Raw genomic sequence first — 27,225 nt, forward strand, 5'->3', positions numbered from 1 at the left:
GCTGCACTTCCCCTGTTCTGGCTGCGTATTTCGACAAAGTAGCCCCACAGTGACTCTTAACCTTTACTCAGTAAAGGTGATGTATGCATCTGGCCCCTGAGCTGGGGATTCCCACCCCTATTCTAAATGCTGAAGAATACAGACTTTGTCTCCTCAATCTCTCCCCATAGGACAATTCCCCCATCTCGGGAATTAGTCTGGTGAACCACTTCCTCTATGGCAAGTACATCCTTCCTTCAATAAGGATGTACACAGTACTCTAGTTGCAGTCTAACCAAGGTTCTATACAATTGAAACTTGACATTCTTACTCCTGTACACGAATCCCCTGCAATAAAAGCCAATATACCATTTGCCTTCCTAACTGCTTGTTGAACCTGCATGTTTGCTTTCAGTGACATATAAGAACACCTAGGTCCCTTTGGACATCAACACTTCCCAATCTCTCACCACTTAAGAAATACTCTGTACTTCCATTCCTTCAACCAAGATTTATATGATGATTATGCTTTCTGATATTATATAATATATAATAATATAATATATGAAGTTGAGGATTGACATGAAGTGTTTGGTGGGATTTACTTTATCACTTAATGGGCTGGATCTTACTGAATTACAGAATCGTTACAGTATAGAAGGAGGTCATTTGGCCCATCGTGTCTGCACTGGCTCTTTGAGTATTTCATTTAGTGTCATTCTTCTGCCTTCTCCCTGTAACTCTGCACATTATTCCTTTTCAAATAACTGTCCAATTCCTTTTTGAAATCCTCAATTGAACCTGCCTCCACCGCACTCTCAGGCAGTGCATTCCAGGCCATAACCACTCGCTGTTTGAAAAAGTTTTTTCTCATATCGCTTTTGCTAATTACTTTAAATCTGTGCCCTCTCAGTGGGAACAGTTTCTCCCTATATCTCCCGCATGATTTTGAATAGCAGCATCAAGTCTTCTATCGTCCTTCTCTTTGACTGAAGGGTGTGCATTGTTCAGATAAACTATAATTTATGTCATAAACTGCTGGAAATACAAACTGATAATGGCATGACATGGACAATGGGGCACGTGCAACCCTAGTGAAGAATGGGATTAACAGTGTATCTCCTTAAAAAAAAAAGTCAGATTTAATGATTGAGAAAGAAACAGAGGAGCAACTGAGAAGGAGGAAGAATTAGAGTCAAATCAGTACAGCAAGAGAAATGAAGAGAAAGAAAGTTTAGATTAAGTGAGGAAAAAAAGGAGTAGGAAAAGTAAGAAAAAATTAATAAGACTTCTTAAATCTCAAGAAGAATTTGCTACATGCAGGAATAAGATTCAGTGGTTTAAATTGTTCCCTTTCTGAGCTGGAGAGGTTGATTGGCATTAAATAATTATCACATCATTGTTAGGGTACTCACGCAATTAATTATGAATCGTAACTTTCTCCAGTGAGTTTAAGGAACAATTAATGTGCATTCTAGCAATTTCTTAAAAATAATGGGGATGCTAAGAGCAAGATGCCATTTTGGTGAAGTAAAGAGTGGAGTGGCATAAATCAACTCATAAATTCTTGAGATTCTCAACTCATTTTCATGCCCTGATCTTGTTGGTTGATTTTCTCATTAATAACAGTGTGCATCATTATTTATCCAGGCTGATTTAATCCATTGTGATTGTCGACAAAAAAGGTTTATGATGCTATGAGCACAGTAAAGTTTATTGACTGATGTGTAACTGCAGGAAATTTGAATTAATGGCCCTGCTGATTTTTTAATGAAGTTAGTTATCTCTTTACCAAGCAACCTCCAGCAATATACTGGACAGTTCTACTTTATAGTACACACACCACATCTGATGCTTGCAATATTTATAAAGACAAATAAACTGATCAATTTAACAAATACACTGATTATTTTTCACATTACAGTAGGATGGAAAAAATAGAGAAGAATGAAATATTCTGAGTTATTTGAGCAAAAAACTACATCATTCCCAAGATTACCAAAATTCCTAACTGTATGTACCTTAATAAAGTCAGGTTTTAGAATGCACTGTTGTGGTACTAAAGGTGAGGTTCAGTTTCCAGCTATATTTGAGCATCTCAGTTTAAATCAAAATTTTGAATAAGCCAGTATTTGTGTGGGAAAGTTCTACTAGATTGCCATGGATTCTATTAAACACTGCCAGAGTTAGGGGAAATAGACTTCTATACTGCCTAGCTCCATCCTATTTAGCCAAAACCTATTGACTAGATATAAATGGAATACAGAACCCATCTTTCCAGCCTAGCTCCCACACACCAACACAGTTTACAGAATTATGTGTAAAGTCAATGTCTCCAATTGTGCAAATCCACACAAGCTTCATCTGAAATGCGTATAGTTCACATAACGGTAAGTTTTTCAGCTGGGTGGATTTATCCCGGATAGTCCAGACCAGCAGGAGTGAGGAAATTTCCAACCTGATCCCCAAAGGAACCCACACTGCATGATGTTCTCATCAAGCTTCATGCTTGTAAAAGCAAAGCTGCATTAATATCTTCAGAGAGAACACTGTCAACCCTTGAGGATCCTTAGACCCACCTGTGCCAAGTGTAATGGTCACTGGCAGTAGCTCTAGCGCTAAGGCTGCTGTTTTACCCTGGCAAGAGGAGAGGTGATCTCACAGTCAGCTTGCAAGGTCTGGTGATGTGATTTTCACATTGCTGGTCTGTTTAAGCGCTCCCCACTCCCACAGCCAGGGCTGGATTTTCCCATTGAAGACAGGAACTGGGAGGCGGGTTAAATTCTGCGTCACAAACCTGCTTTCATCTCTAACCTGCCATGAAGTGTGATTTTCAAGGGGTTGGGGGTCATAATGATCCTAGTGATAGGTCTGCTGCCCAATTAGTGGCCAGGGGAGAGGACACCAGGGAAATGATCCAAGGTCTGGCCCAAATCACCAGCCATTGCAATGGCTGCCATCTCTGCATAGTGTTAAAAAAGGGGATGATGTTCATCTTCAAAGTGGCTAGGGCAAATGGAAAATTGGGACTCAGGATAAGGAAAGGTTTGTTATTAAAATTTATTACTACACAGTAATTTGATGGCCAAACTTTCACTTTTTTGTATTAAGTGAAACTGTTTTAGCACTACTGCTCCCGTTTGCACCAGACTGTATCTGGTCAGCTTCAGAGAGTTCCTAACGGTTACCCACCCCCATGAAAATTTCAAGAGGACAGAAAGCGAGCTTTAACGAGCTCCCTGATGACCTCAAGCTACCTAATTAATGAGACAGGCAACTTCACTTTACCACCAGTATGCCTGCTCTCCCCTCATCCTCGGGAAAATTGTCAGATTGAGGAACGGAGGTAGCAGACGTGCACAGTGGCCATCAATGCATTTTTTTTGCATCCCTCTTCTGATTCGTCCCAATTCAGGATGGAAAATCCAGCCTCCTGTCTTTATGTAATCTAAGCCTATTAGTGAAATAAGTTTCTCGCAGTCTAATTCTACTTCTCAGTGCTAATAAGACCATAAAACTATCTCTTGTTTGATACTCAGTAGGGAATTTGCTCAGAATGGAAATAGCAATAAGCACGAGGAGCAACAACAGTAAAGTTAGATTCGTATGCATTCCTTCCAAATGGCATCCTCAGGGGAAAATGTAGAATTAGTACATTAAGAATAGTACATTCTGTTTAATTTTAAAATCCTTTTTTAATCACAAAAGCAAAATGCTATGGATGCTGGAAATCTGAAAGAAATACAGAATTGCTGGAAATACTGAGGCAGCATCCGTGGAGAGAGCAACAGAGTTAATGTTTCAGGTCTGTGATGTTTCATCAGTTTTATCTTAAAAGTTAGGAAAAATAAATAACATTTGCATTTATCATTCAGCATATCAACCATATTGTCACAAGTAAAAGCTGTCTGAACAGTCACTGTGTGCTCTTCTCTTCTCAAAGGTCCACTGTCTTCCAAAGGGACATAGGTACAGGAGCTGTAATGCCAGTCCCACTGTCTCAGAAATCAAGAGACAAACTCTTAAAAATCAGGAGATTTGATATGAAAGTTGTGAGTTATTTTTTCACACATAAATCAATATAGGTTGACAGTTGGTTTCTAAACTTCATGAGTGGCTTATTTAATCTTTAACAGGTGATATCAAGCTACATTTAGTCCTGCTGTTTATCTTTGGTTTTAAAAGCAGACCCAACTGTGGTGCTCAAAGATCACCACACACCCTCTCCCTATTTAATTTTCTTTGTGCTTCGATTCCAAACAGAAAATAACCATTACTTATGGTAGAAGATGTGAATTGATGCTGTGCTGAAAGTGCATTAATGGCTTGTGAATAGTGATGAAAATCATGGAAGGTTCTGAATTATTGTTTCATCATTGTAGTATATCATCAAATTCATCTTCATCTGATTCTGTAACAAAGCAGACAGCCATTGTCCATATGCTAACGCTGTGCACAAAAACTAGAAGATTGCTCGGACATTTAAGGAGAAAAATTACCTCCAGGCAGAAAGCAAAAGCCTTTTTTAAATGATTGATGGCAGCTTAATAACTTAAGAGGAAATAAATGAAATCTTTGCTGAGTGCAAAGCCTCATTTTCACAGTGACTGTCAGCTCTGTGACCTGGATGTAGTAAAGGTTTTTCATGGGATATTGGTTGCAATTCTGTAGCATTCACCATGGCAGGTTGGACTGTGAGCTTCCCAAAAATGAAATGCAGTCAGTTCGAATTCAGTTTAGCAATTATTCCATATAATGGATCCAATTTTAATTCGACCTTCTTGGGACTGTAGTTTCCCTAAAAGCTAGGTTGGGATCTGGATACCTATGTCCCGGCCATGCATTGGGGAACCTATGGGTTTTTGTAAGGGACAGACTCTTCATCCATCCTTTACAAAGTCAGTACCGTGAGTGAAGGCAAGGCACTGCCGCCCAAGACCGTGAATTCCTATGATCCTAACCCCAATGGGGTTGGGCATATCATGGGCAGCCATTATAAACATGCTACATATACAAGGCCGCCAATTGGTTATGGGGCACACCTAAGGGCCAATTTTCTGGGACTCCCTGCTCCTCCTACCCATATGAAAACCAGAGAGCGTTTTTGAAAAATGCTTAAATGTAGGCCCAATGCAAAGAGTCAATGGAGTCACTGCTCTCTCTCTCTGGAGGTGGGGAGGGTTGGCAACACCTACAAACACCCAGCCACTCTTCACTACTACTTTTGGCCTCTGGAGTTAGGCAGTATCTTAGATGCATTTATTCCAAGATACAAGACCCAGTGGATTTTGACCTCATTTTATATTTAGTTGGAAAATTGATTTCAGCATATAAATACCTGGTATACAATTAATGGCTTTACAAGGTTATTATCCTTTTATCCCATCTGAGGCATGGTTTTTCCATTTAAAAATGTAATGGAGAGAAATTTTAGATCTTGAAGAGTTGAATATAAACTTATATTTTGTAATTATCTTAACTTGTAAAATGTGAGCTCCTACCAGCACAGCTTGTGGCCATGAAGCTGGTGGGCTGAATGGCCTGATTCTGTGCTGTAGGTACTTTGTCATGTCATACAATTTCCTATTGTTTCACTGTTTTTAACTGACTATGGATTTTTTCTATCCAAATTCACACAATTTTATTTTGTTGACTAATTGAATGTGGAAATGCCCAGTAGCTTCTGTCGACCCTGCTGCTGTGAACAGCAAGTGCAGCAGGTTATCAACAACGTGACTTCTGTGAAACAAGTTTGCCATTTTTGTGTAGGCTCTCACAGCTTTTTTCAGAATGAGATATTACAAGTCACCAATGTGATACTTTAAACATGAGATGATTGCAATTTAAAAGAACCCTTGAACAATCCCAGTGCGAGTGAATGTATAACTTGTTTGATTATGATTATGTTTGGTTGGGAGTTTATGTAAACTGGAGATGAAATAGCCAGTTTTTTAATCACTTAAGTGTCCAGAAATAAAGAGAAACAAACCTTGCATTTCACAGGAAGCTGATCAAATTGTTGAAGTGTACTGTTGCCTCCAGTTTAGACCTGGCAGTGGGTTGATTATATTAGCTGTGCAGAACATTTTAAGTTGGATAATTGGAACTTGTTTTATTCTTGGATGAGGACATTACATTGATGTGTTGTACATTCTTTACAATGGAGTGTATAGGTTGTGGCTGAAATTCTGTTTGGATCACGTATACATTTATCAACTGGATTTGAAATGTATTTCTTATGATTGTTCTTGTTTGCTGAGTCATCCCACCACTAATTGAAGGAATTCAATTGTTCTGTGGGGAACAACATAGATCTCCTTTTCACCATTGGTGAAGTTTGACAGGTTCATGAATAAATGCCAGTGTGTGGCATCTTCCTCTGATTTTTCCAGTGAAAAATTCAATCCCAGGACAAAGTGAAACTCTTTATTCCAGCATCAGGCATGAAAGTCCAAGGCATGAGGTATTGTAGACATGAGTGCAGATTTAAAACCAGTTGGGAAATTCCAGAGCAGAATTTGTTTCCAATTAGCAAGGGTGGACAGATTTAAAACTGGGAGAAGTTAGAGCAATGTGTGATAGAGCTTATTAGCTCAATGAGACCCGAAGATATGTTCTACATTAATGATTTTCACATTGTGGTCAGTTATCTGTGTGGTTAGCGACAGAATTAATGTCACCTGTTTATTACAGGCAAGTTTGATTTGTTTAATATCCTTCACATGAGGAGCTTTTCCTGATGCTAAATTTAACTTGAATAATAAAAAGGTAATACTGAGGCTTGTTGGGAAGATGTCAATTTATTTTTCATAGTACTAAGTATGATCATTTTCCTTACATGAAAGAATAACACTTTCCCTACCTGATTTGAACTCTCCCTCTGTTTAAAGTGGACTATTCCAGCAAATGTTGGTACATGTTTACTGGAACTGGTTTGAAAATCTATGTTGATAAAGCAAACCCGTATCATCTAATAGAGTGAGAACACATCACTGCTAATTGTTGAAGCTGGGGTGTGTATGTATAGGCTGGGGGCTGATCAACATCTGTGAGTCATTTCGGTACACTGGATTCAAAACAAGTCGATACTAGCTGGTGGGATTTACATCTGAGATATTAGCAGGCCAGGGCTCTCACAGGGGTAAGTGTCGGGTATTCCAAGTGTTTATATTCTGAGTATGATTCAGATATTTTATTTTTCTCTCAGCAGAAAAAGAAACATTTTGTGTTTCTGTGTGCAAACTGTAAAGATTATTGCAAGCCCATGAACAGTCTATTTTTTGCCCTCTATAAGAAGTCAATACAATAGCTAGTTTAAAATGTTTTATTTTGGAAAGTTTTTAATCCATTACCAACAACAAAAAAAAGTCCTAGTTGTCATGGAAAGATTGCATATGCTTATCGGCTAGGCTAAAACCTTTCCAATAATGTGGAACCTTCAGCTCCCTCTTTATTAAATATGGCTGATACAAATAATTTGAGGTGATGTTGAATTCAGAAAGTCTTATTACTGGGATTGTTCAGACGCTGCTTACACATTGTGCCTTTTTCAGTATTCAGATAAGACGATGGAAGGTTCAGACGAGCTGTCTCTGAATGCTGTGCCCCCTCCCAATCCTAAATTCTCCTCTCCCACCAGCTTGAGTTGATTACATGACACAACAGTGTATCTACTCAGCTCGGCGCCAAGGAGAGTGTAGCTACCATGGAAACGCCTTGCAAAAGGGGGAAGATGACTGAAACGAATGCTGACAGAAATTAATAGTTGTTTGGTGTAGAATGAGATAAAAGGAATGTACTGTATATATCTTTAAGCTAAATGTATGTGCAAAAGCACCACTTATTTCAAAATAAACTAGGGAGTTGGTAATTGATGTGATTTAACTTGTGCAACAACAGTATTTGAAGAAGCCTTTTACACCATCTTCAAGCATTCCACTTAAGATGTACCTTCATTTAGTATTTTGTGCAAAGTGTTTTCAGTTTATTTAAATATCCCTGTCGCGGAATTAATGGTGCTGCAGATATATGGCATTGATCTTAAATATTCAGTTTGGGAATTTTATAAAACACACATACGTGTATTTTCACAGAAATAATAGCTCTATAAGAAACTGACTGAAGGGATTATTTATATTTTTTTCACCTAACTCGTGGGCCAGAATTTTTCGCTCATTGAGTGGGTGCACGCCCAACCTGAATGTCACCATGCACTCACGCGATATTTTGGTTGGCGGGCAGGTGCGGGAGTCAGCAACGCACCCGCAGACAATTAACAGGCCTATTAAGGCCAGTAAAGTTATAATTGAGTTAAATTTTTCACTGCCCATCCAACCTTACAGTTGGCGGGCAGGCAAAAAGGCCAAGCGGCCTTTGGATTTTTTTAGGAAACCTCATCCACGGGCAGGATGAGGTTTACAACAGCAATTAAAAATTAAATAAAAATGTTAACATTTCATTAATAACATGTCCTCGCTCATGCAACAGAGTCACATGAGGGGACGTGAATTTAAAAATGTTAAAAAACTTGATTTTTAATTTTTAAAATCGCCATCTCCCTGAGGGAGCTTTTCCTATGCGCACTCGCGTGCATGCGTGAAGTTCCCTGCTCAACATCCTCCCACCACCCCCGCCCCCCCACCCCACACACACACACATACACACACACAGGCAGCGCTGCAGCATCACAGTCACGGCCCAATCACAGGAGGCGTTCGGCTACCTGACCACCCCTGCCGAGCCTGCTCGATGAGAGCAAAATCCTGGCCATGATGTCTTAGAGATGACACTGTTGCCAGCTAGATTGGAGGCAGAATAACTTATGCATTGAGTCGTCTAGTGCCTAAAAAACCTATGGGGTTGATCAGCAGAAGGTGAATTAGATGGTGACAAGAAATGCCAGCTGCCTATACCTGGGTGTACCCAGAGGTTTAACTACAAAAATGAAAAGAAAACTTGGAGAATGGCCTGCAGAACAGATTTGAAAATTCAATTCCTGTCATAATATTCACTAGCCAAGATTAAAATACCCAGACAAGCGGTTGGAGCCAAATGTAGAATAATCTGATTCAATATTTCAGATCTAATCTGTCTATACACTGCTGTTGGGTTAACGTGCTACGGGTCATAGTAAGCTCCCTGGAATGTTGGCACATTCAGAGACAATTCAGACACACATCTGCATTTACTGTGTAACTGGAGTGGCATTACATGCATTATTCTATTCTAAAATGAAAACTCTACGTGCAAAGAGAAATAGATCTGCATAAACCAAGTTTCATGTTTTTTCTTGTCATCATTTAATTAATTACTTACTTCAGTAAATAAAGATGTTTTGTGGGAAGGGAGGGAATGAGTGACCCAAAAGGGTAATTAAGGGACCTATAGAGGAGGGAGAGAATGTGAGTTAAGAGCTGAGGTGGGTTGGTTGTAGGGAAGAAATTTTTGGAGTAGGGATATAGATCACAAACTGGGAATGAGAAGTTAGAGATATTGATGTTTCACAGTCGCAACATTCAAATTCTGAGTGTTCTGAACCTGAAGTGTCAAATAAAGGGTGACCAGAGACAATGCACAGGTCACCAAGAATAGATACACATCATTCCCTGATTAACACTACAATTCTAGAAGCATTAACCCAACAGCAGCGTATAGACAGATTAGATCTGAAATATTGAATCAGATTATTCTACATTTGGCTCCAACCGCTTGTCTGGGTATTTTAATCTTGGCTAGTGAATATTATGACAGGAATTGAATTTTCACATCTGTTCTGCAGGCCATTCTCCAAGTTTTCTTTTCATTTTTGTAGTTAAACCTCTGGGTACACCCAGGTATAGGCAGCTGGCATCATCATTCACTGTAACTCTAGGAAATTTTACTGGGAATACAATAATTAAAATTGTAATCCACTTCAATCTGCCCAGGCTTTCCCTTCCAGCTGTCAATTCTAGCTTATAACTCCTTTAGCACTAGCTACCTCCCAAATAGACAACAGAATGGAGCATCCAGCAAGTTGCCTGTGTGCTTGCATACTAGCAGTTTTTAAAGGGATGGATCACACTGAATCAAACTCAGTTGTGTCAAATGTTTTAAGGTTAAAAAAATAAAGACTTGCATTTATATAGTGCCTTTCACAACTAATGGACATCTCCAAGTACTTTACAGCCAATGACATACTTTTGAAGTGTCGTCACTGTTATAATGCAAGAACATGACAGCCAATTTGTGCCGAGCACACTCCAGCAATCTGATAATGGCCAGATCGGTTTTTGTTATGATGATTGATGATTTTGGCCTGGACACACGGGATAAATCCCCTACACGTCTTTGAAATCCTGCCGGCCACCTGAGAGGGCAGATGGGACATTGGTTTAACTCCTGATCTGAAAGATAGGACCTCCACCAGTGCAACATTCCCTCAATACTGTGCTGGAGTTTCAGCCTAGGTAGTTGGAGCATGAGTGTGGCGTGTGTAGGCCAGGGAGGCTGGGAAGCACCCCTGACCAAGTGACATGAGGCCTTAGCCTTTTTAAAACCTATGCCTTAATTTTTCACATTGGACCTGTGCTCAAAGCAGATTAGAATGGTCAGATGGTCAGGAACAGGAGTGGGAAATTGTAGGACAGCAGGCCACCCCACCAGAGACCAAAGGCATTGGCCTCCAGTGAGGTGAATAAGTGGTGGGTCTCAAGCAATTGTATTCATGGGAAGGGGAGGGGAAGCCTGAAGCAGGAGACACCCAAAATTTCCTTGTGAGGCCAGGAGGCACACTCTTGACCTACATGGAAACCTGATTTTTTAAAATCTTATTGTATTTAGCCTCTTCTAACCATGAGCACTGGTGTAATTGCCATGATTGGCACATAAAACCTCGGCAGAGTTTGATTGATGCCATCAGACCCTGACATTTCCATAATCCTGAGTCTCTTGCCCGAATCAGTCAAGTGATCTCTCACTGCCCAAAAACTAGGAGTTAAAATGGTTGTGGGCATGAATAGACTGGGAATGTAGTGTGAAGTGTTACTTTATCCATCTGCCTGGTATTATGGAAATCATGTTGCATAAAATATTACATACCTGCCACACTGTTTGCAATTGGGTTTGGAAAAAGTTCTAAAAAAAACTAGTTGTTTGGTGATAGTGATGATATCAACAAATGCAAATGACAAGAGAAGTTCCAGCACAAATAGGAAAACATCACATAATGTTAATTCCACCATTGTTTGTGATTGTTTCAGACCTTGCTCACTCCAGAATCACGTGCCAGGAGAAGCATGTGGCCCAAAGCCAAAGCTCATTTCTGTTCCATCATGTGTGTGACAAGATTGAAGGACAAGATTATCCTCAGGGGAAAGATTTTCCTCTGTGTTGTGAAATTGTGAATCTGTTTTTTATAAACTTCTTTAGAATTTCTTGCATGTAGCACACAGAGGAAACCTTTACCCTACAAAGACTTGGCACTTTAAGCTATGGGGCTCAGCAATTGGGCAGGAGTGAGGATCTCAGGCCAAGCTTCCCTTGGGCTCTCTCGCTCTTCCTTAATGATTGAATATAGAGCAGCATTGCAGAGGTTTGGAACAGCACCCCCACCTGTCCTGTCAGTTGTGGCATGGCCCATGATGCAAGGAAACCTGAAATAGGGAGGGAAGAAAATGCAAAGCCATTTCTGTCTCTCTGTTTTAGCACAAAAAGAACATTTTGAATCTTTCAATGATTGTTATTACTAAGGAACTCGTTAATTTTGATTTTTCTTTTGAAAGTTACATAATACATTAGCAATTTTTGTAAATACTCCAGAGGATGAATTTTACGGCCCTGTCCCGGCAGAGGCGGGATCGTAAAATGCGGTGAGCCATTCAAACTCCATTGACTTCGGCGGGAATGGAAAATCCTGCTAGTGGGAGTGGCTGTAAAAGTCTGTCCCAGGTGTGTAAGACAGATTCTGAGAACCTGTAAGGAAAATGCTTTATGCAGTAAAATAATAGATTGTCCTTTTTGAATTCTATCAGTTGGAATGTATATTAATTGAAAGGATCATTACAAGTTTGATAATGGAGTTGTGTACCCTTGATATCTACTTTTTTATTAACTTAGCTTCCTTTAGCCTTTCTTTCTTACAATGTTTGATTTAAGAAAATGGTGAATCTTGTTCCTAAGCGAATGCCTCATGAGAATGGTTAGGGTAGAATAGATTACTGTAACCAGGGAGCAGTTAAGTATCAAGTCCATGATTATGCTGCTGCTTGAGGTGAGGCTCAGAAACCAATATCTAGAAAATGAATGGTAATTGTAATTAGGAAATGATCTCTGCGTTCTTTAAACCTTGCCATCAGGCTTCTCTTAATGCTTTGTGAACAAAGCCATGGTCAGTGCAAAGCTACAACATTAGAGTGTTGGTTATTATTTTTTCTTATTCTCTCAGCATGTTCAAACATGCAGGGGATGTTTTGCAGTTTTTGCCCACATTCCATTTTGAGTATCACAATTGTACCTTTTTCATTATCAGCACTTTCATCATTGACTGCCAAGCAAAGCAAGATCCAAGCAAAGCAAGATCATCTTAAGGTGATCTAAGAAAGGGTGTACCATTGAGAATTTTTGGCTTGCAAATCTGGAAGTTATATTCAAGAAATATCAGAAAGTAACATTAAGGAACTTTATCTTGTTGTTGACATTGGCTGTACTTTAATTTTGCAATAAAGATAGCTTTGAAAGCCTCAGATGTGTGATTGTAGTCTGAGCTGGTACATTGGGTGGTGTAGTTGGTTAAGATGCAGCCCTTTCACATTTGAGACATTGGTTTCAATGCAACCAAATTAACCTAGAGACCCTCCTTCCTCTGATATCTCTGAGGATCTTAGCACCATACAAGCTTACAAAATTGACAGACAGGAAAAGTTCAGCCAATCCATCAAGCCTGGCCCCTTAATTGGCCGCCACCAGTAAAATACTGCCCGAGGATCCCATGGGCCAGCTCTCGCTTTTGGTCCTGGTGGTGGGCCTTCTTTGCTCGAAAATTCAGAGACAGTGTTTCTGATTGGTGACCCCTCATCAGTTGTGGTTCTGCATTGTACATGGTGAGCAGTATATGCTGAACATTATGGCATTATACAGTGAAAATGTTAAGATTCCTATAAAAAGGTTGTTGAGAAATCTCTCAAACATGAAACATTAGCTGTGTTTCTCTCTCACCAGATGTTGAAAGCTGTTGAATTTTTGCAGCATACTCTATTTGTATTTTAGATTTCCAGCATCCACAGTACTTAGTTCTTACATTGGTTAACAACTAATCTCACTGCACCAGTGTAAGCTCTGTTTTTCCGTGAACTATGCAGTGGGAGATATGCTAGTGTATAAGTAAAGATTGTGGGTACAAAATTGGGCTCAGGAGTGTCTCTTGTTTGGCTGCTACAGGTGTAATTCAGGGACGAAAATGGCGTCCACTGGGAGTGCGCACACTTCTGTCGTGAATTGTTTTAATTGCCAAACTATTGAAAGCAGAGCAGACAGATTATGGCATCAATTAGCTGACAACACTAACACAGCTGAACATGCATTAATTTGCCGGAAAGACTCCTCGCCAGTACTATTTAAAGAGATTAACAAATTCTCACAGGTTATTTACTGGTTGATTCTCTTCTGGATGTTGCTACAATTCTACAAATGTTTGGTGTGTTATATAGTTGTTTCAAGTTGTAAAAGTCTACAGGGAATGATGTGGCAGGTGCTGAAGGACTTCTTACTGACTTCAAGGCTTCTGCACAAATCAGTTGCTCCCAGACAAGGGAGGTCTTCCCTTGGAATACAGCATGAATGGGAGCACGAGCAGAGGCCATGAAAAGCAGGACAAGTTGTTGGAAGAAGGGGAGCTGGAGGAGGAGGAGGGAGAAGGGCACTCAGCAGGAGGTCATATCCACCCAGTGTGTTCAGGGAGCAATTCTCCAACTTGAACCTTAATGAAGAACAATGTGCGAGACATTTGTGCTTCAGGAAGGATGTCCTCACTGAAGTCTGACACCTGCTTCACAACTGCAACCTCACAGCGGGCAGTGGACCGTGGGCAAGTGCCCATTATGATGACATTTTATGCGTTTGGCTCCTGCTAGGCTGGATTAGGATATATTAGCAATAGCCTTCAGTTTGCCATCCAGTAAAGAAAGTCACTGAGGATGCCAATTCAAAAAGTGCTAAGCACATTTCATCTCCCTTGCCAGAGACAAGTAGGTGAAACAAGCACAAGAATTCCCTATGACTACAGGCTTCCCCGTAGTGCAGAATACCATTGACTGCATGCATATTAGTTTGTTTACTAAGTACCAGAATGAAAGGGATTCTACTCCCTCAATGTCTAGCTGCTATCTGACCATCGGAGAGAATCACGCAGACCAGTACCCTGTATCCTGGCAGCAATCATGTTGCCTTCATTCTGCGGTAATCTGTTGTGCCAGTTGCATTTGAGCTACCAAAGGGTGGGTACTGGGTAACTAGGGCTAACCACTGACCACACAGCTCCAGTTTTCAACCCATGCGCATATGCACAGAATGCAATCAGTGAGAGCCATGCCATCACAAAAAGTGCGATACAGCAGACCATTGGCTTGCTGTAACAATAATTCTGGACTTTTCTGGAGGAAGCCTGCAGCATTCCTCAGAGCAGATGTCAGGATTTGTGCTGGTCTGCGCATGCTGCACAACCTCAACATCATAAGGGACCATCCCTTGCCACCTGCTATATGATAAGCAGCTGAGGTGAGGAGTGAGGCACCAACTGCAGTAGCCTCTTTCCATTCAGACAGCCCGTGAAGAACTAATTCAAGTGTGTTACCAGTAACTACAATTCCAATTCCTCATTCACCAACAGTCCCACACTCCTTACCTTCCCCTGATTACTGATGAATAGATCACCCTCATGGCCATAATGCAAAAACAAAAGCCACCACAGAATAAGTATTGAAAACCACATCATGCCATATTCCATACATTATAAAACTAATCATTTTCGTACTTGTCTTCCATGTGCCCTTTTTAAAAATTCACTCATGGGATGTGGCCATTGCTGCCAAGGCCGGCATTTATTCCCATTCCCAATTGCCCTTAAGGGCAGTTAAGAGTCAACCGCATTGCTGTGGGTCTGGAGTTACATATAGGCCAGATCAGGTAAGGATGGCCGATTTCCTTCCCTAAAGGACATTAGTGAACTAGATGTGTTCTTATAACAATTGATGATAGTTTCATGATTACCACTACTGAGACTAACTTTCAATTCCAGATTTTTTCAATTAAGTGAATTTAAATTCCACCAGCTGCCATGGTGGCACAAGGGGTCCCCAGGGCATTAGTCTGGACCTCTGGATTACTTTTCTGGTGACATTACTACAATACCATCATCTCCCCCTTTGCCTGTCTTACTGCTCCACCATGATGTTACCTCAGTGGCTACAGCTTGGCTGATGGAGGCCTGCTAATTCCTAGTGAAGGAGATTGTAGATTGCCTTGTAAGATGACCTCGAGTAGCGTTGATCCATGAAGACCCAGCTCCATACTGCACTGTTTTGACATGGCTGACAGCAGTCTGGGCTGGCAGGCTGCCAGGCAATAGTAAGGACATTTGAGGAGTGGCAGAGGTGGGAGGATGAATGCTATCAACCTGGGAGAGAGGAGCAGATTCATGCTCCATAGAGCGACTGACACTCGTCCATTGTAGTGCCTCTGTGTTCCTAGTAATCTGTTGGAGGACAGATAGCTGGACTGTTGTGAGGGCCTGCAAATCAATTTGAACACTGGTATGTACATCCATATTGGCAGCAATCTGATCTTGCGTGACTTCAATCTGAGCTTCCAGTTCAGCACTTAGGCTTTTGGTGGAAGCTACTTGTACTGCAAAGGGAGTTGAGAACTGGGCCATCAAGGCTGCATCACAAGTGTCCTCTTGGAATGTGCATCCTGACTCCCCAAAACTTGTCCAATATCTACAAGGCACCAGTCAGTAGTGTGACTGTCCACTTGCCTGGAGTGCAGCTCCAACAACGCTCAAGAAGCTCAACACTGTCCAGGACATAGCAACCTACTTGATCGGCACCCCATCCACATCTTAAACATTCACCGCCCCCACCACTGACGCATAGTAGCCGCTGTGTGTGTACCACCTACAAGATGCGCTGCAGCAACTCATCAAGGCTCCTTCAACAGCACCTTCCAAACCCATGACCTATACCACCTAGAAAGACAAGGGCAGCAGATGAATGGGAAAACCTCCACCTGTAGGCCCCCCTACAAGCCACACACCATCCTGACTTGGAACTATATCACCATTCCTTCACTGTCTCTCGATCAAAACCCTGGAACTCATTTTCTAACAGCACTCTGGGTGTACCTGCATCAGATGTCTAGCAGAGATTTAAGAAGATGGCTTACCACCACCTTCTCAGTGGCAATTAGGAATGGGCAACAGCCAGCAATGCCCAGATCCCTTGAAAGAATATTAGTGAGGTAGTTGCTATAGGATGTGGTATTTGAATTGTCATGAAGAGATATTAATGTATATAATGTTATTGGAAATTATTTTTTTAAAATAGAGGTTTAGTCTGTGTGTGTGTTAATTGGATTAAAGTCAGCTAGGCTGGGTGCTTTGATATATAGTAGTTTGAGATGTAAACAGTAAGGTAGAGGGTACATTTGCATTTTGTTAAATAGAGCATTCAAGAGTGCGAGTGAAATCTTGCACTTAGCTAGGAGACGCCAAGCAAAGTTTATATTGTTAGTAAAATTGCTACTATAAAAGAGATTCAAAGGGCCTGATGATACAATGAGAATTTACATTCAAAGGGGAATGCAAGGTATAACAGAAAGGAGTTTGTGTTTGCAGGGCAGAGGCATGTAAGACATAAGCCTACCACTATGTCTGCGAAGGAACAAATTAAAAGGAACCTCACTTTGAACTCGTAAGGTGAAAAACGCTTTGCCTGGTGTTTAAGTCTATTGGTTATTGTTGCTTTGGTGGAGATTAATTTGGGAATTTGTTAAAAAGTTTTGATAGTAGTAATTTGTAGTCATGTGTATGTTTTTAGTTTATTGTAAATTAATAAATGTCTCATTTAGTTTGATATAAAAAACACTCAAGAAATGGTGGTCCTATTCCTGAATTTAGAGCTGCAACTCAAAACATACCAATTGAAAATATAGGTTATGACAGTTGTTTAAAGTTTCCCTCTGGGATTTTAAATAACTCAGCCTTTAAAAACTGCTGTATCATAACAGAATTCACAGACCTTGACCACTCTTGAGGTCACTGAACCTCTAGCTTTAAGAAGTGCTAGGAAGTTAGGATTTTGGGCCTGCTCTTGATGCTTGCAGCCAATGAAAGGCAGCTTAGCATTGGTTACATGCAGAAATCATGCTAATTAGCATAAAGATGGTGTGCTGCCTGCATTTCAAACAATGGGCACAGATTAATTGCACAGCGTTATCTCCACACCATTTTTCAGGCTATCCAACTTAGCCCTCTGTGTCCCTCACACTTCAGACTCTGCACTTCAAAGTGTTAGAAGCATAAAAATAAGAAGGCAGGTATTTTATGCTCATCACCTTGCAGGAACTATAAATTTACAAACACCTGTCAAACAGGAAATGTTTCCTCATTGAAAGGAATTCATTTCTAATTGACCTCACGATGTGCTACTCAGACCACAGTTGGGCTGTGTGGCTAAAAGGGATAAATCAGGTTAAACACGACTCTACCTTAACAGTTTAATAACATATTGTGTATGACATGTATAATACATCTGTTCTCATAAAACAGTTGATTTACTGTCAATGTGTACTTCATTGCTAATTAATTAGGCAACACAATATTATGTGGAACTACATTGAATGTACAACACAGAAAAAGGCCATTTTGCCCAACTAGTACCTGCTCCATATGACATACATCCCATCCATCTCTATCTAATCCTATCAGCATAACTTTCTATTCCTTTCCTTTTCTTGTGTTTGTCTAGCTTCCCCTTAAATGTAACTATGCTATCCATCAACTATTCCTTACTATAGCACTTTACATTTTAACCACTTTACTATAGATGTTTCTTCTGAATTACCCATTGAATTTATTCATAACTATTTTATATTTATGGTTCCTAGTCTTTATTTTCCCCACAGTGGAAACATCTGTACATCTACCTTATCAATTCCTTTCATTCAGCCTTATCTTTTCTAGAGAATATTGTACGTTCAATCTTGCCTGTTATATATAACGTTTTCCTAAGATGTATAATCTATTGAAAAGTAATCTCTTCAGTATTTTAAATTGGTTAATATAGGCTATTTTATAAGCTTGTGCAAGAAGTAAAAGGGCCAGACATGTTTGTACTTTGGAATCTATTGGATTTCTGGTATTACTGTCAAAGATTTGTTTGATTTGGGAAGATCTCTCAAGCCTGAGATGCTGTTTGGCTGACATTAGCACAATGTTACATCATAGAAGAAACAATGTTGCCATGGTTACCCAATACAAAAATAATAGTTTCTTACCCCAGCTGCATGTCTGTGATACAGTTGTCATTTCAAAATTCTTCTTGTCCTTAAATGCTTCCAAGGATTCTTTTAAAATGATTTGAACATGTCAGAAATTTAAACTGAGCGTGTCATCTCAAATGCTGTTTTGTGGAACAGACCAGTGTTAAATATGCTGTTCTGTCTTGCCTTTCTTTCAGATTAATGGGCCAGATGTTGCTAGAACAGGGCATCTAATGGCATCTGTCCTTTGCAGTCTTCAGCTCAGTTTTTTACTCACTAAGTTACTAAAAGTGCACGCTAAAAATAATGCAGTAAGGGAAACGGGGCACCTAGGATTTGAGTGGGGGCAACTAATGGGCTATCTCCTTAACCAATGAGATTTAAGCACTTGGAAATAAAGATTGGAAGGGCTGAGAAAGGGAATGAATTAATGCCAAACCAGGGCACAGAAGGAGAAACAAAGAATGGGAAGAAAGATTGGATTAAGAGAGAGAGAAAAAAAGTCAGAAAGGGAGAATAATTTAAAGTTTGACACCTATTAGAACTTTCCTGTAAAAATTAAAGCCTGATGGAATGGGTCTTTAAACTTGTCATAGTTAACTTTTAAATAGAGGGGTTGATTGACAATCATGAACATATATCACAACTTTAGATAGGTGGTTATATTTGTAATGACAAAACTTAACTTTCTGTCACAGGTTGAATGTACAAATGCACTAATTAATGCAGAAAGTTCCTAAAACAAACCAGAGGCTAAGGCTGCTGCTTTTGTGAAACTAATGGCAATTCGGACAGCAATGTTTCGATACTCACATTTTAATTTTCCTTGTTTGAGGTTCATGTACCATTTTCTTCTTTTTCAGTTCTTTATCTGAAGGCAGGTCCGACCCAAAGCACCATGATCCCCCTACAGCTAGGGCAAAAACACAGGTCCCAAATTTGCCCATCTGTTACGGGAATTGAACTCTGTATTGAATCTGATTCACACCAACTGCCACCCCTGCCACTGCTGAGGAGTCCGAGTTGTTGAGTTGCGCTTTTACATGTATGTCGTAGCCTGGACAGTGATGGTAGAGGCTCCAATTTTCTTTCCATCACGTGGCTGACCAGGAATATCTCCTGCTCTTACCGCCCTGGCATTGGCATATGTTGGAAGGATTTACAAGTTGATACTCAACCCTGTTTGGCCACATTCTGAACATTCTGGAACTTCCTCCCTAACAGCACTTTGGGTGTACTTACGCTGCAGGGACTGCAGCAGTTCAAGAAGGCAGCTCATCATCACCTTCTCAAGGGCAATTTGGTTGAGCAATAAATGCCGACCTAGCCAGTGACGCCCACATCCTGTAAATTAATTAAAAGTGCAAAAGAAATGTGAAGTAGACATTATGTGAACTCGGTCCATTCTATAGCTGCTCATGGTGATCAGGAGTGTCTGGTAGCATACAAAAATGGAAAAGTAAAACAGCTTTTATAAATGTATTAGCACATTGGTTACTCTTTCAATATTTATTTTCAAGAGACAATAGTGTCAACCTAAAAACTAAATAGCAGCTGCTTGGAGTCTACATTTCAGGGACATGACAGAGCTATGATTCTGGGGAATATAATTATTTCCACAATTGGATTAAAGCCACCAGCATATTAAGGGCAACACCTGCAATGTGCAGTGTCAATAGAGCTCTGTCAGTGTCGGAAAATGTGAACAAACAAGCTTTAAGTCTCCCTTGTCTTCAATCATGTGACTAGATAGTCCTGGAGTAGTTTATCCAGATTATCAATGGGAGAGCAGCAGTATTCACTCTCAGCAAAGGCAAGTGGGGCAAAGGTGGGAAATCTGAGCTTGAATCAGTTAAATGTTAACTGTTGGGCAGCAAGGATGCATTGGTAACTGAGTTTTATTAGGTGCATGTATTTAATAGGCATGCAAGGTGAAACAAAAGCCTGTCGAGGGCAGTCTGTATCTACCAGAAGCAGCAATGTGTTTTACAAGGTACTCAGTCAACTTCTTCTAATGCATCTGTCTAGACTGAATTGTCAAGGGTAACGTGGGATCCTATCACTTGGTGGACAGGACCTTGGATGTTTTATTTTGTATCTGTGTTATGATATGGCTGACTGAAGGTTTCAAATGCTTCCTTTCAGTGTACTTCTATTTCCTTATCTAAGTGCAGTGAAGAGATTAAATGAATATTTTTGTGCACACTGAATGGAAATTCTGTTTTGGCGCTGATTGCTGTGGATCAAAGTGGCCTGCTCCAAATGCAGTGAGGAAAAAAAGCTGCGGGAAGCTTTCTCACAGCTGAGAGCATGATACATTGTAGAGAGTGAGAACAAGCACAGCCACGCCTGCTGCCAGCAAACTTTGCTTTAATGAGAGCAAACGCCTTTCCTGACTTAACCCTGTTATTATATTTTCTAAGTTTAAAGCCACAAGTGATGCAATCAGCTGAACTGTTTCCAGAGCAACAGCCTAAGAGCTGGTTCAGGCATTTTACGTTTATAGAAAGTATTATAAAGGATTTATCAGTGAGGACATTTAATAGCATGTTTGGGGCTGTTTAATAATGATGCTGCAGCAAAGGCCAATCATTACAAACCCCTTTCATAATGAACATTGCCTGATTTTAGTGGGAGTTTTCTCACAGCCAGAAGGTAAAATTTCAGATAAGGAGAATGGCTTTGCTGATTCTCACTGGATTGTAGTGCAATGTGATAGTTTATTAATGATAGACCACAGCTGAGATTCGCTGTTCTGAAATTTTGTAGTATGTTTGATTTTTAGCACCTGACACGACAAATCTACTGCCTGATGGGTAACTGAGCTTTCTTCACACGAGTGCTGAGATTAGGGAGAGGAGTAGCACAAAACTGGTTTACAAGTAATAGTGGCCAAAATGGTAGTAGTGAAAGGGTGATAAATTAATGATTTAAAGAAGAAAAGCTGGGAGGAGGCTCCAGTGAAGCATAAACACTGTTATGGACTGCTTAGGCTGAATGGCTGGTTTCTGTGAAGTATATCCTATGTAATACTATGCAATTAAGAAATCTATTGATTTACTGTCTTGAATGCACTCCTCATCTGAGCATTTACAGTTCTCTAGATTAGAGAATTCCAAAGTTTCACAGCCCTTTAGGTGAAGAAATTTCTCCTCATCTCCATCCTAAATAGTCAACCCATTATTTTGAGGCTGTGACCTCTAGTTCCAGACTCCCAAGCCAGGGGAAACATCCTCCCAGCATCCACCAAGTCAAGCCCCTTGAGAATTTTATACATCTCAATGAGATTACCTCTTAATCTACTAAACACGAGGGAATATAAACCTAATCTACTCAATCTCTCTTTATAGGACAATCCCCTCATCCCAGGAATCAGTCTAGTGAACTTTCCCTCTAAAGGAGACCAAAATGATACACTGTTTTTCAGATATAGTCTTAGCAAAGCCCTTTTTGATTGAAGTAAGACATTATTCCCCTTGTACTTCAATCCCTTTGTACTAAAGGCGCACATACCATTTGCTTTTCTTATTGCTTGCTGTACCTGTATGTTAACTTTCTGTGGTTTCTGTACAAGGACACTGAGGTCTCTCAGAATATCAACATTCCCCAGTATCTCACCATTTAAAAAAATATTCCTCTTTTCTATTTTTCCTAACAATGTGATAGCTTCACACTTATATTCCGTCTGTCACATTCTTGTCCACTCTTAACCTGTCTAAATCCTTTTGCAGCCTCTTTGCATCCTTCTCACAGCTTACCTTCCTACCTAACTTTGTATTGTCAACAAACTTGATTACACTCCATTCCACCGTCTCACTTATAAGTCATCGGTATAGATTGTAAATAGCTGAGGCCTAAGCATTGATTCTTGTGGTACCGCACAGGTTATATCCTGATAACCCAAAAATAACCTGCTTATTTCTACTCTCTCTGTTTTGGGTCTGTTAACCAATCCATTATCCATGCTAATAAATTCCTCCCCCCCCTCCTCCCAATACCATGAGCCTTCGTTTTGTGTAATAATCTCTTGTGTGGTGCCTTATTGAATGCTTTTTGAAAATCCAAATCCACTACATTCACTGGTTCCCCTTGATATACCCTGCTAGTTACACTCTCAAAAAAACTCTAAAAGATTTATCAAACACAATTTCCTTTTCATAAATCCATGTTCACTCCATGCAATCACATTATGATTTTCTAAGTGTCCTCTTACTTCCTCACGTCAGCGATTCAGGACAGTAGATTCTGTATGCTCAAACTACGCTATATCTTAATATACATTGGGTATACTATTACTTGTAGAAAAAAGAATATACATGCATTCCTATAGCACTTCCCAAACCTTATGTCATTCCATAGTACTTCATAAGTACTACTGAAATGTCATCACTGTTGTAAAGTAGGAAAACACAGAAATCAATGTTTCTAAGTATATTATACAGTAACCTGAGGTTGAGAGGGCATTGATGGACCCGTTGAGGCTTGCTATCATGGTTTTTACACATTGCACCTCTCAGTATTTTGTAACATACTCCTGTGTAATCTCAAAAGTAGCTTGCAGTCAGGTGTCTATTCTATCTGTTCTGCATGTTCTTACAACAACATGCCTTTACTGTAGAAAAATGCCTCATCTGCTCTACAGAGGAATGATGAAAATGGACACTGTGAAGGGTTGGGTGATCAAAAGCTCAGCTGATGATTTGGATTTTAAGGAAGGCCTTAAAGGAGGAGGAGGGTGAGATGGACAAATAGCTGGGTTCAGGGAAGGAATTTGAGGGTGTAGACAGCAAAAGGCATCAGTGGGAAGGATGCAAAAGGTCCAGAGTCAGAGGAATAGAAAGCTTTGGGGGGTGTTACAGAGCTGGAAGAGGTTACAGAGATGGTAATGAGGAAGGAGGATGTGAGGGGAAGAGTTGAATGAACACATTAGAAGATAATTTAGGGATTTACATTCTAAGATCATAATATCTGATATGTGACATGCCCCATGTTGTTTTTGCATTGCTTCCAGTTACAGCGTCCTATTCACATTTGCATTAATGTGACAGTGACAGATGTTGGAAAGGCCAATGCAAGTAAATCAACTCGATTCTATATTATCCCCAAAGCAGGTTCATTAGGCAGGACCAACAGTTGGATGGGGGTAAAGCACTTCTGCACAATATTGTGCTATAAGCCAACTCATGACTGTAAATACAGTGCCTCTATAGTCCCAAGAAGTGGCATATATTGATGGGCATAAGGATTGTAAGTAGCAATTCTACCACAATTATTCTGGTAAATGTATTTCTGTTGTTTCTGAAACTCTTTCAATTGCTGTTTCACTGCAGTTCATCACCCCTGCCCACAATTTAATTGTGGGTGGAATGAGCAGAAAGCAGCTGGTCAATATGACTCCCTCCCCTCCCTGAAGACTTGCTCAGTTTTGTAGACAACAAAATGCTTGTAGCACATGACACGATTGCTTCACTGCCACATCTCTTCATCCAGTTTATCTGTTGGGTGTTTGCTTTACTCAATGCCACATCTCTTTCCTCAGTGTATCTGACAGTGCTTCACTAGGCAAATGGGCCATTTTTTTCCTTTTTGGTTGTCCCTTCTCTCTTCACCTGAAGGCATTGTCTTTTCGGCTTCTATGCCTCAACAAAGGCTCAATCTTCATATTTGAGGCTGGACAGTGGGCATTAGCAAAGAGCATTATAGCCAAATCCAGTCCTGATCTCACATGGCATGCATACATGAGCAGATGTCAGCTGGCATCATTGGATGGTGATCAGGAGCGAGAAGTCTGGTTTAGCTATTCCTGTCTAGCCCAAGACAATGAGGTCAATTGCAGCAACTCAACTATTGCCCCAGTTGAGATAGGGTAATTCAACACAGATCAAGGGTTGAACCACAGGCCTTGCCTGGTGTATATGACTCCATACCACCAAGAGCAAAATACTGCGGATGCTGGAAATCTGAAATAAAAATGAAAGATGCTAGAAATTCTCAGTAGGTCTGGCACATCTGTGAGGAGAGAGACAGATTTAATGGGGTGGATTTTCCCCAGCTCTTGGGGACCTGAGGTCAGGACTAAAAGGGGGACCCCTGCACCTGCTGGCAACAAGACGGTTCAGCAGCCTTCTGGGTAGTGGCCTCTCATTGTCCACTTGCAGGATCACTCTTGTATTAAGGATGGTGTGTGGGCTCCCAATCAGAGAGTTGGCGGCTTCTAGAGGCTCAGCAGCCCCGCCAGGAGACGTGAACGCTGCTAAGGCAGGTCAGCGACTGCAATGGTGCCTCAACATGGAGACGCCTTTGGAAGCATGTATTTAAATAAAATCTGAGAGGTGAAGCTGGTAGGTAACTCAGAGCAGAGGGGAAACCCTTTGGGTGGATCGGTTGGAGATGCGGGTGTGGCCTTCCCTGTCCGCAATCCTCTCTTTGGGGCCTGGAGCCTCAGGTTTGGATGGCCTCCTGGATGGCCACAGGGAGGCCACTTTCATTGAGCTGGCGGCCTCTGCACAGTAAAGTTCCAGCAAGGCTGCAAAATTGCCCATAATTGGGGCCATAACAGCTTTAATTGGCTGCCCACCTCCGTGGAGCAGGCATTTGATCCTCTTCTCAGCAACCCCAAGGAAAGTTCTCCCATAGCGGGAATGCATCAGGGTGCCTTCCTGTGCTTTTCCCCCTATTTTCCCAGACTCCCATCTCCAAGCCTGCTATCACAAAGCTAGGAAAATTCAGCCCAACATTTCAGGTCAGTGATCCATCATCAGAACCATATTTGCATTCTGGACTAACAGGACACCTGGATTTGTCAACTTTTTAAATGCTTAACTCATTAAGCTCCTAATAAGCTCTGCATTTACCATGTTGCTCCTGAAAATTGTTTTCTTCTAACCAATATCCTAAATCATCTGGCATCCCCTGTATTGCTTATCACATCAGCCCTAAAACCTCAAAAAAGTTTTAGTTTGTTACTATGACTAAAACTTTGCTTATGTTTGAAATTTATTCATCACCTAACTATTCCTAAGCCAACTAACCGCATCACGTTGATAATTAATTCATCATAACGTTGTCAGTCATGGTTACATGAAGCTGAAACCTGGAATAAGGCCAAGAGATTGTAGTTGCAAGTAACTTGTCTGTTTGAATTGTGCAAATTGGCGGAACAGCTAAGATGTTGCATCACCAGCTCTTTGTGGAAAGTGTTGTCTGCGATGTGATTTCAATTACAGAATGGTTTTAAGATCTGAGAGAAATGAACTCATTCATCCCTGAATTGCTGAATAAATCAAAGTGAGAGATGGCACTGTTTAACTTTCCTAAGTATGGCTTCTTCTTTTGTCCAATATGATTGGATGCCTTGCCCTATGTTACATTTCTCATACATGATTGCTAACGACCAATCTTTTGCACCTAGGCAGGAGACAAACATTATCATCCGAGTTGTGCACGATGCAGCAAATGCAATCAGATGTTCACAGAAGGGGAAGAAATGTACCTGCAAGGTAAGATGTTGCTCCTTTCAAAATGCTTAAGTGAAGAATATTTTTTCTCATCAAGGAAAGGAATAGTAGTGCTGGGAATTTAAATAATTGCCTGCTTGGGTCACCCAGTATCAGAATTGAGCACTTTCAAGTCAGATATATCATGACAAGTTGCAGACTAAGGCTCAGTGTTCGCCACCCCAAGACAGCACCACAACCTTAGTAGAGTAGTTCTTTTAGTTCAATGCCACTTTTGTTTTGCTTCATTTCCCAGCCATCCCTAATTGAGAGTGACAATCTATGCATCATTGTTTTATGGCACGAGCTGACTAAGTACATGATTAATACCGCCAATGGTATTTCATGGAGGACAGTTGATTCCTGTTCCATTAAACAGGGTGGGTAAGCAAATTAAGTTACTTGGGACCAAACATGCATATAGTTGCCTATTAACTTGTATCAAATCTTCAAATGGAGTAGAACTCCTTTTAGAACAATATAATTACAACCATCTTCAAAAGGAATTATAAAGTGGAGATGACATGATGGCTTGCTAAGCTGTAGCACTGATGTATGGAGAGAGAAAAATTAGATTGTGCTTTGCTTCAGGCTGCACTCATAAAACCAAAATGGTAAACTTTAGGTTGCTATGGCCCCTGGCCTACTGAGATGGGGAATAGGACTAGGAGCAAATACAGTGGGCTACTTCTTAAAACAAAGTAGAATAAAGTCACATGTTTTATAAACAGGTATTCCATTACTGGAAAGTCAAAAGGAACCTTTATCAGATTAGGGGCTCAGAAAGACCCAAAAGCCGAAGAGTTCACTGTTTGTGTATTGAAAATATTGACAGCTTGTCTCAGTTAGTAGTACTCTTATATTTAAACTAGTTGAAACCATATTCCAGGATTTGAGCAAAATATCTAGGCTGACCCCTTAGGGCCAATTTTAGCACTGTTTCACTGGCAGAAACTGGATGGGTAGTCAGATAACATGGCCGCGGATTTTAGCTGCACCAATCCCCTTACCTTCCCATCAGTTCCAATCATATCCTGCACTTCCTGAACAGAAGCCAACACGACCCTTCTTTAAATATTCATATCGGACTCCACTGATATCATCAGGGTCAAACTGGGCAGGGGAATCACAACTTCCTCACTAGGCCAACATGTTGGGAAGAGGAGACAGGAGAGGCCCAAAAAGTTGTGGTATTTCTTTTTCTTCCCTTTTTCAGCCAGGTGAAGCAGACAGCTCC

General features: G+C 40.6%; 1 protein-coding gene across 7 annotated transcripts in view; it reads left to right on the top strand.

Moving 5' to 3' along the window:
* ablim1b (actin binding LIM protein 1b) overlaps positions 1-27,225 on the top strand; it is a 279,577-nt gene that overhangs the window by 160,857 nt on the left and 91,495 nt on the right. For all 7 annotated transcript variants that reach the window (XM_041209206.1, XM_041209211.1, XM_041209207.1 and 4 more), the window contains one exon: positions 25,904-25,991. In XM_041209206.1, coding sequence (XP_041065140.1) covers positions 25,904-25,991 — 88 coding nt within the window. The remainder of the gene's footprint in view (positions 1-25,903; positions 25,992-27,225) is intronic.

This window comes from Carcharodon carcharias, chromosome 17 (assembly GCF_017639515.1).
Source record: "Carcharodon carcharias isolate sCarCar2 chromosome 17, sCarCar2.pri, whole genome shotgun sequence".
Taxonomy (NCBI): domain Eukaryota; kingdom Metazoa; phylum Chordata; class Chondrichthyes; order Lamniformes; family Lamnidae; genus Carcharodon; species Carcharodon carcharias.